Here is an 18217-nt window from a genome sequence, read left to right as displayed (position 1 = left end):
TAAGACCAAGCATCACTGTTTTTTTCTTGTTATTAGCTGCGCCTACTCTCTTTTTCTCTTTTGTTTTCTTCTTCTTAATATTGAATAAAAAAAAAACCAAATTTTAAGTTAGAAAAAATAGGGTTTTTACAAACTGTCGCTAATAGCCGAAATATGGCAGCTTTTTTCTGTTATAGGTAGAATTATTTTTGGAATAAAACTCATTCATCAATATAATTCATTATTTTCAATGTTGGCAGTTTTTGCTGCATTATTCCTGGGTTTATGGCGACATGGTTTGTTACTTTAGATGGTTTTTCGCGCACTTTTAGGCCGTACTGTTTTGGGTATCGTATATCTTGCTTGAATTCTAGATCTATTCAAAAAATTCAGCTATTCCATGTCGTTTTCGTCGGCTATTCGGCGGATATGCAGTAATTTCTGTGCTGCTACGTCTTTGACTTATTCACTTCATTTAGACATGGATTAGATTAAGGACATTGAGTGAATTTCTGTCCTTTCATCAGTATGAAATTTTTTTTTCGCCAAAGAATCGTGCTCTAATTCCATTCTGCACTCCAACATCCACAAATGTGAATCTCGACTCCCCTGTGACTGTTGAGATCTAAGGATGTCCAGAAATATGAATCCAAGGTATCAATATGAATTTAGGTATCTAAGAGCAGAGTTAGGATACCATAAGGGCCTTGAAAACGGCAAACACAACCGCAAGCTCTTTGTCGCTATGGTTAATCGCTGATTTGTCGGCGCTCTTTGAATCATCGCACTCATTTTCACTCAGCAATCGCTACGAGGTCAAGTCCTAGTTCTTCCTCTTCTACCTCAATCCCGTAAATGGATTTATTTATGTGCTGTTTACGCAACGCCCTACATTCTGATGCTCAAATTTATCACATCGTTCAAATATCGACGACGACGCCTTATCAATCGCGACGATCTTCAGCGCGATCGTGAACCATCCACGTGCGCGCACCTGTAGCTGTTTAAATGTATGGATTGGTGGTGAATTTTGATTGATTGTGCATCCCGTGATAGCATCGCGAATTACCTTCAGTCGTCCACATCGTCAGCGAAATTGTCGCGCACACACACCAAACGCTTGACGTTATCGCCAGCCGCAATCGACAGGTGCGATTTGGTGATCGTGGCGATTTTTTTTTTGGGAAGTGAGGGGTTTGCTAAGAAATTCTCGTGGTTTAATATGCTTTGTAAATAGTGCAATAAAAAAATAAAATAGAAGTAATAATTTAAGGGAGAATAAGTAAATAATAATATAACAATAGGTAAATAAAAAAATGGTAAAGTAATAGCGTAATTAGTAAATAATGATATATTAAAATTTCAAAATCATCTCTAAGATGCGCAAGTAACTCTATCCTCATGTCCGTTCCGCCTATAACTGCTGATCCAGTATGCTAATCCAATAGAGGTCGGTGCGATCAAAAGATGGCGATCAGTCACAAGTAGGTTATGTGTGTGTACGGCTATCCGATTGTGTTTCTCCAGACGCACACAAATAAAATCTTCTACCATCTGCTCATGAAGTGATTAGCATATTTGACACGTCAAAAAAATGGGGGGACCCGTTGACTTTTGATTGAGCGGGGCCATAAGAGAATACCATCTGCAATGGGATTAGCAATACAAAACTAGTGCCTCAATAGAACTGGACATATCCTGATCTGATGGATGGATGGCGATTTTTTCGAGATTTTTGACAGAAATGCTCCGAGAAAAAGTGATGTGAGCAGAATTTGAAGTTCCAGATAGCCTTCCGAAAGCTATGTAGCAGAAAAAAACGCAAGGAAGTCGAGCACACCAGGAAATTTTTTCTTCTAAATTAAGATTTTACTCCAGGGTAACAGATAATATATATTAACTAGGAAATTGAGTGAAATGAGGTCATTTTCAAGCTAGATAGCTGTTCCGAGAACTGGTCTTTAAATATTTTTTGCCTGATTTTGGCACCGAAAATCAAACCCGACATTTAATATTCGCTAGAATTATTGCTTTTTTTCTTGATTTTCTATTTTCTAAATGTTTGTACGTAGAGCTGATATTATACAGATCAACTAAATTTGTCTATGCATTGAAAGTGTGGCTTTGAGGACCAGTTTTCGCACTTCTTTGCTGAAATTCTCGCAAATTCCGTAGGATCATTGGTAGCTACATATGAGTACAGGCTCTTCACAATAAGCGGTGACGGATTGCAGCGGTATTTTTTTTTCAAAAACTGTAAGATGTACGGAAATTTCGATAGAATTCCATAAGGACACGTGCGCATACAAAAAGTAAAAAACCACTTATATTTCTGGAATATTGTATGGGAACGATTTGTCCAAAGTTATTGAACAGAAGTGCTTGTGAAAAAAAATACAAATAGAGAGGATAGATGAAAAAATTTTCTAAAAAAAGTTGATGATTTGATTTAAGAACAATATTTGCATGGATGTAGAAAATAACGAAATCCGAGCACAAACTGAATATGTCCAATTTCAAATTCCAGGATATTATACAGCTTAGATGATGTTCCGAAGTAACAGAACAGCAGCACATTTGCAGCACAAGTGCGTCCACAAACTTTAGTTGAATGATGTCAAACGCTTGAAAATCATGGAAAAATGCAAAAAAAAGATTAACAATGTCTTTCAAAATGTTATTGGTTCAATTCCAGCAAGCATTATACTTTTTCAAGAAAAAAAAAGTGTGTGGGTCCTGTAACGTTTCGGGATTGTATCGTAGCATTAATGTGGCATGTACGGGTGTCTAACATACAGTAAATTACACGCTAACTTTTCCAGTGCACTAAAGCTAGCTTTACGTACAAATAACGAGAGCACAACTATAATAGAAGAAAACATCAGGAAATTAAGAAAGATCCAGATTTGTATGAAAATTTTCAATTTTTTTTTTTTTCAAGCTGTGAGCGTAAGCGCCTTTCGTTCATAGAAGAACGGATCGACGAATCCGATAATTTATATCAGGAACAGGCGGCATCACACAGACACAAATACACACAAGCACACCGCTAAACTACGGTAGGTCGGGAAGTCGGAAACATTAGTATCGGTGCTAGAAGAAGCAAGAACGGCCGGATTACATGATGGTGGCCGGTTAAGCCCGATGGGTCAAAGAATTGGGCGCTCTGCAGTGGTGGGTCGGCTTACTGCCGCCGGCGATACAGCAGCAGCGTTCCTCAGGTGGTATTAGTCATGGAGAAACATTGCCTAGGATTTCGGAAGCATCGAGAACACTTTGTTCCAGCGAGAACTTTCAAATTTCTTCAAAAAAAAAACAATTAAAAATATGAAATTAATGAGCAATCTTTAAAGAACCTACAACCTACTCTTGGTGTTAGAATGTAAGCCGAATAAAAAGTTTACTATCGCTCTATTTACAGAATATCTCCAGAAAAAATGCCAGAATTAATCTATAAAAATTCGAATATTTGATAAGGAATTTAAAAAAGATTACAATTCACTAAGACGTCTTTCTTGGGGAAAAAGCTGAGAAGATACATCCAAAATAAATGTAAGAAATTGAAAAAAGTAGCTGAAGACCAAAAATCAGGTCCATCTCTGGCGCTTACAACTTTTTAGTTTTTTTTTCTCGTGGACGACTATTAAGTAGCTTATGTAGGGCTACAAGCGACCAGCATAGAAAATCACAAATAATTTTCCTTTTTTGTTTTTTTTTGTCATTTTTCATTTCACTCTATTGTATTCTGAATGTTTCTTTTTCTATTATTGCAGATTAAGCGCTATTTTGAAAGATTTAAATTAAATTTGAGTTAATTAATTAATCATTAATTTATTATTATATATAATTAATTAACTATTTTAAATTAATTAATTTAAATTCGTAAATTCTGACGAAATTCCGAAGAGGACTTGAGGGTACTCTGTCTGAGGACATTTTTGCGTCCATCCTTCAGAAAAGTTTTTATCCTAAAATCCAGCAATCCTGTGGAATACGAAAGGGAATGTACTAACGTTTATTTCTACCGTTCGTTGATCACTAACTGCAGTTAGAAGAAATTCTTATAGTGTCAACTTTTTTTGGCGCGCTATCACTTTTTTGAAAAAAATCCGGTTTCATCGGCAGCTTTTCACGAATTGCGGGAGGTTTCTCTGATCATAAGTCTTCCACGAAGATCTTGGAACGGTCAGGTGGCGTGAATGGTTCGAAATTACCGCGGGACATGTTTAAATTTGCAAAATTTCGGCTACGTTCCCAAACACGCAACTGTTCTTTGAGAAGTTGTGGTCGATTTGATTTCTTATGACATATTTCAGCACTATTTCTGCAGTTACGTACTTTTCGAATCTCATCACCGCTATCTCATCTTCTGATCTTATTTGTCGACATTTCTCCGCATTACAGTATCAGTGTTGATCGTCTAAAGACGAACACATTTTTCAAATGTTCACAATCTAGTTCGATGAGAATTTTTTTTCGCGCACTACGATTGCTGCGATACGATCGCACCAACCGGCTGTCAATTGCGGCTGTCCGCGAATAAATTCAACGCGTGATAGTATCGCTTGATGCGATCGTAATCGCAGATAACGTGGACGACGATGAATCATTAATTTCGCACCGAAATTTACAGTACCATTCTGTGAGAATCAAGGTGATTTTTGGAAAATCGTCAGTTACGGTTCTACCGCAGGACAACTTTATCTATCAGCTAACAGTTATCTGAATTGCATGATTTTAGTCAAGGAAAGAGATGAAATACTAGAAAAAAGATAAAATAGAATAGAAATATTTGAGAGAAGCTTCTTTACAAGTGTTTCATGTAGTAAACGAGGTGTAACATGCAGGACTACCGCAAGTATACAGCTATTGTGCTCGCTACTTCTTGAACACATTTCATGTAACACATAGTTTTATTGTAAGCTCTATCCTCAGACCACAGTAATGTAGATGAAAACTCAAATTTCAAAGGACTGTAGAGAATACCAGTAGCTGTAAAGAACACGCATTATTACAGTAAGAACCTAAGAAAATCGATTCTTATTACAATTTAGCATTAAAATTTGTATTTGTACCGGCTATAAATCTCAGCACTTACTCAGTACAGCTAATTTGACGTTTAATGGTTCTTCCTTAGTAACCTGAGGCGATGTTTGGCGCCTACAAAAGCATTGATGCGAACATGAGTATATCAGGGTGAAAAGCATAATGTGAAATGTTTGTGGAAAATAAGAAAGGATTCGACCTCTCTAGAAATTTCCTATTCGATTTTTGTCTACGCAAAATCACACATCACATTCCATAATTTCACGCACACAAAATAAAGAAAATTCTGGAAAATCTGTGTAGCTTACAGAGCTTGAACAGTTATTGAAGTTATTGCCTGAGATTTATCGAAATGATAGAGAGACTGTAAAAAGAAGCGAATAAGAATTCCACTTTTGCTAACAGCTCCTTCAAAATGTACTTTGGAGTCACGTACAACAAAAATCCAAGAAAGAAAGTACTTTTTTTATTCCTAAGTTAACTTAGTTTTTCTTTTAGTTCATAGAATAATCCTAGATTACATTTTAATTTACGCTGAAGAAAAATCCTAGAATAATTTCTCTTTGTTTTCTCTCCTTTTTAGTTCAATATCTTCAATAAAATCTTCCTCCGGAAAAATTCTACTTTACAACACGTCAGTTTTCGCTTCAGAATGTTGCAGTGGGCCGGAAATGAAGTTTTGGGAACGTTTTGTATTCGTTCTTGAGAATAGAAAGTCAAAAAGAAAGGGAGGAAAACATTCGTAGAAATGAACCAGCGAAACTAGTTGTTAATTAGCGACCAATGAAAGAAGGAGGCAAGGTTGGTCCCATAACGAAACACAACAACTTCAAATGATGAAAACTTGCGAAACTATGGAGCTGCCTGCGACACGAGTCGAGTCGTACGCAGTCAGTGCATATTTGTGATGATGGTGGGTCTGTGTTTGGCTTGTTATAAAGAGATTATGACAAATTTTTATGTGCTCTCATCAAATAACACCGACATGTCACCGCACAGTTTTAACACCTCGTTTGACTGGCTACGACCGCCCGTCGCCGGGGGTACATCGCGTTTAGATAGCGCCACGAAAAAGCTACAATGTTTACTCGACCACCCCGGAATTCGAGTGGACTTATACGAGTTTCCTCTGAGGTTATTGGAGAGGTATTCTCACAAAAATGTATAAATTTATTTAATCCTTTCCAAATTCATCCATTATGATGGAGCGATCGCTCCGCCCCATCCACGTGTTGTCCGTGAATTTGCTAGAAAGTGCACGTACAAACCTCGTTCCAAGCACATTGGTCAAGAACTACACGATATCCGAGAGAGAATGTTCTTGTTTTACGTACTTGTCGCGTCAAAGTCGACGAAATGTAGCGCGTAGTTGTTGTGTGCACTTACAAAAGAATCCTTGCAACAATAACATTTCCAGGATACCTGTTTTCCACGATACGCTAATGTCCTTTGTTGAAAAGCTACGACAGAGAATTTTACAATCAAAAAGAAGGGATTTAAACAGGTTTTTCCTCTTACATTTTTCCACTGGGAACGATTCCAATAACTGGAAAGGTTGGAAAAGACGAGTTCCCTGGTTCTGAACATGTTTTATGCAAATTTTACGCTTCCACTTTTTTCTCAATTTCTTTTGAAAATCCCAAGAAAAATCCAGGTGCTATTTTTAATTCAAAATTATTTCAACAAGTCATTCAAATGGTCAAATAGTTAATAGTAATAAAATGTTAAATAGTTATTATTAGCTGAGACGGTAATCAATAATGGTACGTGTCCCAAATACGATACGAGCTTAGTAGAAACATGAAGAACGCTTTGTCTTTATTCAATATTTCAAACAAACAAACTTACTACAGTAATCTTTAGCATGATTCCTAGTTGTTCTGCGGTTAAACCGCATAGTTCAATGGTATAGGTCCGATTTTGTAATATTGTTGCTATTATTGTGCGTTGCAATGAACTCAAGCTCTTGACTGTAGTTTAGTCAGAGTCCAGAAGTTTTTGTTGCGCTATTAGCCGAAGATACTCCGTGGACTACAGCAAATCTTAAAAATTTAGGCTGTTTCGTTCCAATTCAGTTGAAAAAATTCGAAAGATTCCGGTTCTTGATGATAGCCATTCTTAGTCTTATGACTTTTGGATTTATCGATTCACAAAGTGTCTACGGTCTAGGATTTTTCGGGAAATTAGTTTTCACTTCAGCAGAAAGTAGAAACTTGATAAAATTCGAAAGCATTCATGGTATCCTGAAAAACACAGCAACATAACAACCGTAAAGTCATCGTCCATGCAGTCGAGCATCAGAAATACCTCCTATTTATCTGAATTTCCCCTGGAATTTTCCCGAAAATTCTTTTTTGGAGATTTTTTGCCAGCGCTGCTTCTTTCTTTTTGCCTGTTGATGTCGTACCTGCAATCCGTACGACCTTATCAGTTGAGGTATTTGCTTCCGTAAGCAAAATTTAAACATTGCTTTAAAACTTGCCGAGTGCATTTGTGATTAGTGGACAACTGACACACGATGTGCGATAAATGTCGTAAATATGTCGAACAAGTGTTTGTAATGATAATTTGCAGGACTATCAGAGTTGATATGGATAGTATGGAACGGTACGTCGATCTCTGCTGCCCGAAAAATGAAGATGACGCGGCATCCGCTCCTTTTACTAAAGGTTTTTCTGGATAGATCGTAAAATTTCTAAGAAAATGTATTGAAAATGGTCTTTGTGTAGATATTCTAACAAAATACATGTTTCTAAGTTCATTTCGGGTACAAACTGCAAATTTTAAATCACTGGAAATCCCTCGAAAATTTGTTCATTCAAACTTTTAAATTTTCATAATTATATTTAAATTTATCAATATATTACTGTTTCAAAAAATCGATAGCATTTCAATTATTATTTATGGTATCTATAGTGTATTTCACATATACGCGATCTATTGTGTATCGCTTTTTTGAGGATTTAATTCAGTTTAATTAATTTTGATTTAATTTAAGTTTAATTTTTCAATTCAATATTTCCTACAAAACCTTGCCATGTTTATTTTCCTTGTAGAGTCGGTCCATCAAAGTAAACGGTAGTAAAATCCGAAAATTTGTTGGGGGAAATTCATGTGATTCATCAAAATCCGCTATTTTTTCAAGGTATTCCCTAAAAAGTAGAGAGAACAATTGGAAGCCATACAGTTCCTACCACGGAAATTTTGTTCATAATGACATATGGGGAATTCTACCATGCATCAATGCAGAAATCCACCAAATTTCTCAGTGAAAAAAAATATGAGCTTTGAAAAAAAAAATTTTCTCTGTAACATCAAGAGCTTCTCCTACAGTACCCCCAAATCAATTCGATCCATCTACAGTACCCCTTATAGGCGATTAAGTCTAAACAAGCATATGTGTGTTTTTACACAGGAAACGGTTATGAAGCGTATCGCATAACGATCAGTGATAAAATTGTGTGTCACAGCGTCAACACACACACACACACACACATCGCAGTCGAACACCAACGTGCGACGGAAATCAACGTTTAGCGATTGAGGTGGTCCGTTTAGTGATATGTTGAAGGATCGCACAGGAATCGCTGCGATATCGGCAACGGCTAACGATTTGTAGGTGATCTCTGTTCTTGCGTGGGAAGAGCTAATTTCTGCGGTGAAGCGTTAGGGCTACGTTTCCCCACCTGAGTAATTATAAAAAAAGAAGTTCCTGGAACAGTTTCTGGAGCTGCTGCAGGTTTTTCGGATGGGAATGGTACTCATTTTTTCGCTCACAACTATACCTAGGTGGGACCCTTTTGCTCCATAGTCACGAATGGTTACTGGAAGAAACCTTAGATTTTCCGGACTTGGATTCCCAATGAACTGTTATTTTTCTACAAGTTCTATGCAACGGTAATAATTAGGTAATGATAAATATGAACAATGGAGATTCACGATACTTTCATGGAAATATTTGTGGACCTTCCGATCGCTAGTCCCATCGATTAGCAGCTTTTTGACATGGAAGTTCGCCTTAGCGATGCATCCTGATTCTTTTGAAGGTCATATTTTGGACAGAATACCCCTTTCCAGGACCGATTAGGTTATCTTTAACAGAAAGAAGTTTTTTTTGCTTCAGTCACAGCTATGTAGCACTGTCATAAGAAGCGTATACGGGAGGACATTAGTGTATGAAATTCTTATTCAGGAATGAGTTCTTATGTGGATTTTTTTAAAGTTGTTCGGGTTCGGGAAAAGTTCGGGTCTGAGAGTAGTCGGCAAATGGATGTTGGCACCGTGGTGACGAAGTACTGGGAACGAATCCGAGCGCCCATATTGAAATTTTTGACCTTCGCTTTTGTGGAATTTCTCGATTTCATCGAATTGTCGACCACCAATCAATTCAATTCGACAATCGAACCAACGAGGTCGGAAGTTCCGCAGCTAAATCAGAAACTGTGGAGATCGAATTTTTGACACTTCCAATTACCAGGAAACGACAATAAAGCAATGAAGTAATACTCGTCCGTCAAAGCGACTGCAACTTCATCCATCGCTACGAAATCTCCTATCTGTTTTCACTTTATTAATTCTTTTATTTATTTTTCTATGTTTTTTCTACTCCAGATATGGTGGCATCATGAATGGAAATGAAATTGAATGAAAAAATGGAAACATGAAATTCTACTCCGAAAAATCCTCCAAACAATTTACTCGAAGGGAATTATGAGCCTAAGTGCCGACAGAACAACGGAATGGAATGTATTGAAAAATATTTGCTTATTCCACGCCAAAAATTTATTTGTTATGCAAAAAATGCCTCAAAATACAAATTATTTCCTCTGCAGTCTTCTTTTTATCGGACGATTCCCAGAAATTCCTTAACTTAGTGGTAGCGTCGTAATTATAGGTGCTGTTACAGCGTAACTATAATTTATGTGGGCGTCGGGAATCATCAAGAAATAGAATAGGGATGCTGATTGTCCTGCTGCGGTACTCCCGACCTCGAATTCAAATTGTTTAGAAACTTGTAGTCGTCGGTCGGTCTGATCCCTTTTTGAGGTTTTTCTCCTTTTTTTCTGGAGATTTTTCCTGAGATTGCAGATTAAAGAGTTATATTTCGATATTTGGACCTCTTTCCAGCATTCTCCTTCGTACACCCCGTTACATCCATTCCCAATTACTTCTGGATCCCATCTAGAATATCGAGAACACGAAGATTTTTTTTAAAGAAAATAAAAATTATCTACATTGAATTTCTGCAGTATACGGTTGTCATCGCAGTTTTTATAAAGTTATTTTAAAGTTTTATCTGTCTAAAATGTTAAAATCAACACGATTCGCCTCACTGTGAGATGAGAAAGTAATTTTTAAAAACACTAATGAATAAATAAGTGTATAAAACACAAAATTTGAGAATAATAAATAAATATAACAAATGAATAGAAGAATATGAAACACATAAATCTTTTCCCTTCCAAAAAGAAAAAAACCGAATGAAATCCATTCCTTTCGCTTCTAGATTTGATCTTTTCACATTAGTTCAAAGATCATCCATGAATTGCTCCAAAATCGCCGCGATTACGTTATGCTATATCGTCGTTTCACTTCATCTGACCACCTTACGACAAAGCTATTTCCGATTCTCGTTAAACAGTTACTAAGCACTACGTATTGACAATCTCGCTCAGTCGAACGTTATCGCTGGTCGTTACGATTCGTTTCAGGACCATTTCCTGTGTGGCTTCTCGCTCAGATTAGGAGCGTTGTTTGCAGCGTTATCAGGAGCGTTATCAGGAACGCTGACTACGGTATCCGCCACTGAATATGCTGCGAATATCATTTGTTATTATTAACGGGAGAAATACCGTATCATATAATACACTCATCGGAGTTAGGTGTAAGAATACTATAGTGACAAAAACATTACTTTTCTAATTTAAAAAAATTTCATATTCTGTAATTTTTACCCCCAAAAAAATCGTTTTTTCTGAGCAAATGTCTGCTCGTTAATAATTAACATTCGTTTGGACTGCGATATCGCAGTGCGATAGTAATGCGAAGAGAACAACGAAAATCGTAGTTTTACAGGGATTTATTGTAAAATTGCGATCTTGTCGCAAACACAAATACGTAGATTTTCTGAAGCGATTAAAGCTGAATCAATGATGAAATTAAGTACAGCTTTCATGCGTTATTACCCGTTACTTTAAGCGGGTGCGATATCGCACCGCGACCACACATCACCAAGGCACCTCATCAATCCTACCATCATAGCCATAAGTAGTGTAAAGATAACAAATAAAATTTAAATGGAAAAATAATGAAGGAAAGTGTTTTTGGTGGATTTTTAGCGAAACAGGAGCGATTCCCGTGCCTTTTTATGCAAACTACAATTAACGACAATTACGAACGCGTTTCTTTAGGAGTTGTTCTGGAATTTTCTTTGCATTTCCATCACATTCCTCAAACATAGCGTTCAACTTTCTCGTAACCATTTTTCATCGCCTCACACCTACCACTTATCGCTGCGGTCGTCGTCCAACGATTCACGATCGTGGTGGTGGTTTTTTTTTCGCCGCCACCACGATTTATCATGCCAACCGAGGTGTAAACGAGCTATTAGCATGGTTCGGCGTGCTGGTGAACAGCACATAATTTGAACGTACTTGATTTACATCAAATGTCAAGGATACTGTAGAACACATTTATTTCACATCAAGAAACCCGTGTTTAAGGAGGTGGCGAACGTTCGAGAGAATTCATAGTTTGCTGAAATAAGGTGCGAGTTTGAAATGGTTTAAGACGTATAGGGGGAAACAGGGATCGGAACATTTGAGGTTCTTTTCTTTGTGTCAGTTGTCCACTTCGCCAATTCGTTATTTAGTTATTGTAAAGAAATTGTAATGACACAGTGACGTATGGTAAGCGATGCGTAATCTGATATATGTTTGCCTGACGGACAGCTGCTACCAAGTGGTAATGACAAGCTTCAAGTAGGTACGATATAATCGACGGAGAGGAAGTGAGGGACGTTTCTGGAATTATTGCAGTTGTCCTCGGTAACGGTGCGAAAGCGCTGAAGCTCCGGGAACTTCGGGAGTTTAGAGAAAACGACGACAATTTCTATCGGAATGACGAACTTCTGAAAGCACGAGTAATTTCAATTCAACGCATTTGTCAAGGGGTTCCACAGCCTTCTGAAGCAGCACCTTAGCAGCACGTTAATCCACGAAAGTGTTTATTCTCTCCGAATCTCCTCAGAAAATACTTTCTTCTTCTTTCTCCGTGGACAATCCTATAATGTTTCGAAAAAAAAACCTGCGGAAATCCCTATCAACTTTAAGCTGACCTTAAGGACTTTAATCAGAGATCTCTTAAAAGTTGTTTTACATATAAAGTGTACATTTTTTAAAAATTTTCTCAATAACTTTTTTTTTAAATAAAAATATGCTGACCTTACCAAGAGCTGAGTTTTTCTTTCTTTCGTTCACATAAGGCTGATATTTACGATCGACCTCAAACGTGTTGATTGTGCGATTAAAAATCGATCATCAGCACTATTAAAGAGCCATAAAATATTGATTCATGCAGGTGATAGTCATATAGCACATAATATGCACATACAGGTGGTCGAATTATGTCATTGTTGTGGAAGATGCTGGAAGAACGAGGGAGGGATTTGCTGTTTTACGCACACATTAATGGCCGATCGATATATTGATTTTCGCCGTTAATCCGCAAAATTCACCTGATACCAATTCCAACACGATTTAACGTGAAGTTAAGACATCCCTGTTTTTAAAATCGACTGGTCAAGGATGATTACTGTAAGCTTACTGTAGCTTAGCTAACTTGTCAATACTAAAGTTTTGCGTTGCGCAACCGCTTGCGGCACATGTCCGCCAGTTGTCTCAATTGTACTATCGCATATCACCAACAGCCGGGAGCAGCCATACCGTATACACGATGACGTCATCGTGATACGATACGTATGTGGCGTTTCAATTACTCCGGACATAATGACCTATTGACCTGCGCGACAGCTGACTCGACCGATCGGGGACCTTGAATGTTGAGGAGGATCGACTATTTTAAAGTTGGGACTGGTCTTGTGTGGAATATGAAGAGTTACCGTAAACGAGCTCATGTATATGTGCTCAGATCCAATAAATAGATGTCAGTGGAGTTTTTTTTTCAGGACAACCGCTACTTTGTCAGGTGTTCACAGCTGGTGTTAATTATTCATGTTGTCCTACAAATCCCTGTAATCAATGCGGGCGATCAGCAGCAGGTGCTGCTAGTGAGATTTTGCGGTGAACAGGGAGGGTGAGTTTAAAGTTAATGAAAAAAATACGAGATCTTAACTGTAAATAATCACGATAACGTCTCTCTTGCTGTCTAATCGGATAGATTGTAAAATACCAATTAATTCTTTTAAAAAATAACTATTCTTTAAGAAAAAAAGTCCCGGTTGGGCTCTGTTATCTACAGAGCCCTACCAGGACTTTTTTGTAGAAGATATGGCGGAATTTTGAAGTGTTCTTTTGCTGTACTGTTTTAATTGCCATAGATTTTTCGCCAGCAGCAGGACTACCGCAGCTGAAATCTTGCAGCTAACCACTATTATAATGTCTTTGAAGAAATGTAACCTCATTTTTTTATGTCTGAACTTATAAGGTTGCCATGCTCTTTCTCCATTAACCTGAAAACGTTCTCTTTCGTATGCAAAGAGCACTATAAGAGGTGTATTGCCGCCATTTTGCTGCGGTAGTTCCGGTTTTTTTCCTCGAAAAATAATCTGCTTCTTTTTTGCATCAAAACCAAAACAGCTGAGCGATTTCTGAAGGAAATCGCCGCCGAATACCATTACTTTTCTACATTTTCAGCTTTTTTCAAGCGTTTAGTCACAGTCCTCCTGAAACTACACCTTAAATGTGCTCTTTAATCCATTTTTCTTTCAAAATGTTTGCAGGAAATTGTTGAAAATTATTTATAATTGAAACTGTGGTACTTGATACGAATTTTTGCACTCCTATACGAAGAAAAATTTTCGAAGAAAAAAAGCAGCGGTTAGCAAAGACCCATTTTTTGACAAAGCTTTGGACAAAGCTTCTGGCATTAATCAATGCGGTTGGGATGCGCCCCTACGTTCACTTCAATTCAGAATCGTTTGTGGTTTACGAACGTAAAATTGAATGCGCAGAGAAAATGGGGAAAAAAAATCTAATTTTACGTAGGACGTAGGTAGAGCACATTGAAAACAATGAAACAGAAGCAGAGAAAACGAACGTGAAATTGAATGCGCAGAGAAAATGGAAAAATCTAATTGTAACTGGTCTACACTAAGACTTACGGGGCTAGCCGATGTGTCAAGTCAGTGTTTTTATCCTCCCAGACAAGTCTGGTACCAATTCATCGACCCCGGAGAGATGAAAGGCTTGGTGAGCACTAGGGCGGATTCGAACCTCCGATCGATCGTGCAGGAAGCGGAACTTCTTACCGCTACACCACACCCACACATCCATTTTTTGACGACAAATTAAAATTAGATTTTTTTCCATTTTCTCTGCGCATTCAATTTCAATGTGCTCTACCTACGTCATACATACTCAATCAAAAAGTAACCTATACCTAAATCTACTCATTTGTAGGCATCAACAGATATGCGGAGTTTGGTTGATGTACCACAGTGGGATGGAGATGTGATTGTGGTAGTACAGTTGTTGGTGTTTCGGGTCCTTCTGATCGGTACTGGTAGGTCAGGGCTCTGCTTCCCTCTAGTTTTGATAATTTGAAGAAATTATTTGAAAATAAGGGCGTTTCTGCTTCAAATTCCAGAAAAATTTTCAATAATCAGACATCAAAATATGTTTGTCATATGAAATTAGTAGATCGAACGTCATTGATAGCAGAGATTTACTCAAGTTGGGAAAAAAATTGGAATTAGAATGGAGCTTAGAGCTGCAATTTTTAACATTTTATTTCAACATTTTCCGCTATCCAACTAGAAAGAATACATGCCTACAGTACATAGTCTTGCTGTACAGTACATATAATGTACTATTATAGAAATTGAAAAAAAAGGAAACAAAATTCATGAATCCATGGCGATGATCGCTCACATTACATACGTTTAGTGAAAAGTATAGAAATTTCAGTCTCTCACCAGATCGAGTGCGTTTTTTACGATGACAAAATAAAGATATATTTATTGCTCGATATAGCACTGCTTGCCTGGTCGGTCGGTCAACAATTTTGATTGTAATCGTACGGATCTCGATACTGACCCAGAAATTTCATCGTTAATAGTAACGCTCTATTGGGATTATGTACTTTCAGCCCGGATCTCAAATCCTCAGTTTTTGGGGCCAATTACATGTCAAGAATGATTTCTTTAATGTAATGAAGCGCTTCGGAGGATAAGTCAAGCTACAACTAGCCGAGCCTCCGGAAAATCACTGAGTGGCTGTGATTTCCCGGAGGCTCGGAGGAACGAAGAAACGTTAGTTCTTAGTTAATAAAGAAAGATAAATACCAGGTCTCGGTTACAGCTCAGGCAAACCAGTCAAACCTTCTTATCCTGAATGCATTGTTCCATTTCTTCTTTCCTAGAGACAAACATATTTTTTCTACTCTAAGCACTTAGGTTTATTACTGTAATTCCTATGCTTTGTTTAGGAGAAATAAAACAAAGAACGCCTGTTCAGTAAAATTTTTGCATAGATTAGTTAAATATATATTCGAAATGCGGTCGTTGACGAATTCAGGGCATAAGTTCTCTCCTGTTCGCCTAGTTGTTTAAACACTTTCATTATTTGAAAAACGACGAAGTGACGTCATTTTTTCTTTTCTTCTGAGAGGAGACATTAGGTTAATTTTTGAAAGATTACATTTCAGGCCTTTTAATAGGCTTGACCAAGGGAAAAACCCAGGTCTAGCTCAAATTTGAAATTTTCGAGAAAGATTCTTTCCGTTAGAAAGGCGTTAGTATTTCATGAGCTTAGGTACGGTATTTTACAGTAGCCTATAAGTTATTTATTACCTATAAATTTGTAGAATATGTTTTTTTTTGCTACACAGTCTTTGCTCTTAGTTTTTGTTGACTAAGATATTTGTTCCTAAAAATAGTTTCGCTTAGGCAATCATTGATTCCAGTACCGTAACCGCTTTTGCTGCTCGATCATATCATCTAGCCGAGTGTATTCAAGGGCACCTGTCATGAGCACATTTCAATACCGGCGACACTTTCTTGACGATCGTGTAGAATTCAACAGATGGATGTTAACAGGTGGGAACTATTCGTTAGCAGTGAAACGAGTGGTGGGCGACGATCACATTGTGTTCCAGCCGTTATCATCAGCTCGATCAGCAACAGATGTAAAGCAGCTGTACCGACTGCGCGCTATCCAGAAGAAAAACGACCGGTTTTTTCCGACGAACTCAGCGCCTTTGCACCGTTAGTCAAAGATTCCGATAGAAGTTGGGGAACTAAGAAAGAATATCATTAGAATTTTTGGAATTTTCACTGGAAAAAAATATGAGAGACAAGGCTACTCCTCGTTCAGAAGTTCCCGCCGCTGTATTTGTTTACTCGTCGACCTGTGTCCTCGCACGACCTCCATCCGCGGTGAGCTCCTCTTCCGCTTTTTTTGAATGAGAGCAATCATGAACGATTACGTCATCATAAGGTCGTGATTAACTTGATCCACATCTGCACAAAGGTGCCGCTCGGATATTGCATCATACGGTAAGTCGATTTAAGGCACAGTAAATACAAACGATTAGAGCATATGTCAGATGGGTATCGATTACAAACGATTAACTCCGTTGGATTATCCCGAGAATTTTTTTCGCCGGGGACCTTTCCATGCTTTTTCCATTCTTTTAGCTGTATGTATTATTTGCGGTTAAATTTTAAGGTCGTGTTTTTTTTTTTCATTGAATAAAATGTCCAGACTATGGTAACAACTGTGACTGATTGTGGGTGGGTCATTATCCGTCAGGTTGTGAACCATCCAGCGTTACATCCATCGAAAATCAAAATTTTCTTCGTAACATATCTAGGATACCTAACTGGCCTGATCGAACAGGGTGGCTTGTTTCCAACGTGGTTTGGTGAAGAACGTTTGATCCTCCCCCAAAGTTTCCCAGATAGATATTTAGGAGTTCAAATTAAGTTTATTAATGACTTCCTTATAAGATCCATTAAAAAAAGCTTACAGCACCTCGGATACCGTAAAATGTCAAACTGTATAAGTACATATAGTTAAAGGCATCACCTCACAAATCTGAGGTGGTACAGATTTCAGGTGGAGTATTCCCGGAAGATACGGCTTCGAGTGTTCCGGCGCGCTATTTTCTACAAGGTGTTCGATCGGAGCGCGCCAGCCTTGTGCATACGCCGCATCTTCCGGGCCGTTTTTTACGGCAATTAGGAAGAAATGGACGCAACCACACCACTCTCCATAATCTACGATCCCATATACGAATACTCCACCTTAAATCCGTACCACTTCAGATTCGTGGGGCGATGAATTTAAAGCAGCATCTATAGAAGCATTCAACCGTCGAATTTCATGAAAGTATGATTTAAGTATGGTGTCAATCAACATCATTATTATTATTTTTTTATTTTTCTTTTATTTTTTCCCAATTATTTTTACGATCTAATTTTCCATCTTCGTCTTTTCTATCTTATCTAAGTTGAGTTTCGCCCCATATTTTGTTATAGATGTTATAATCAGTGCGAAATCAACGAAATGGCAGAGAATAAAGTGCGTGCGGTTGAAATCAAACATCAGAAATGGTCGCCAAATGCAACAACTCCAGCAAGAATTCGAACCAGAGACCACTCGTCCGATGACCAAGGCATTTACCACTGTACCACAGAAAAAGTTCTGCTTCATTATTTCAAAACCCTTAACATTTACGCTCCCGATGCTGTAGATGGTGTCGCATAGTATCGCACGGATTATCACATCCTAGGTATTAGCAAGCGCATTCAGCGCCAATGGATGTTCAACTCACCTTCTGTTATGAAAGTGAAATTTTGTAATTAGGAGTATTGTAGGCAAAAATGATCGCAGCACCTCTTAAAATGATCAGCAGTAAATACGCAAAAAAAGAAAACAAAAAGAAATCTGAGTGATTCCTCTCCACATGAAACGCTATCATGGTTGCATTTTTCAAAATTTCACTAATTTCA

General features: G+C 37.8%; 1 protein-coding gene across 1 annotated transcript; it reads left to right on the top strand.

Moving 5' to 3' along the window:
* Nucleotides 1–7423: 7423 nt before the first annotated feature.
* Nucleotides 7424–13329, top strand: RB195_004805 (uncharacterized protein; the record flags this gene model as incomplete). Its single annotated transcript, XM_064182817.1, has 3 exons — nucleotides 7424–7461; nucleotides 7600–7694; nucleotides 13211–13329. The coding sequence occupies 3 exons, from the start codon at nucleotides 7424–7426 to the stop codon at nucleotides 13327–13329; spliced, it is 252 nt and encodes an 83-aa protein (XP_064034084.1).
* Between the last annotated feature and the right edge of the window lie 4888 nt (nucleotides 13330–18217).

This window comes from Necator americanus, chromosome I (assembly GCF_031761385.1).
Source record: "Necator americanus strain Aroian chromosome I, whole genome shotgun sequence".
NCBI classification, from domain to species: domain Eukaryota; kingdom Metazoa; phylum Nematoda; class Chromadorea; order Rhabditida; family Ancylostomatidae; genus Necator; species Necator americanus.
This window is presented reverse-complemented; position numbering and strand designations above follow the sequence as displayed.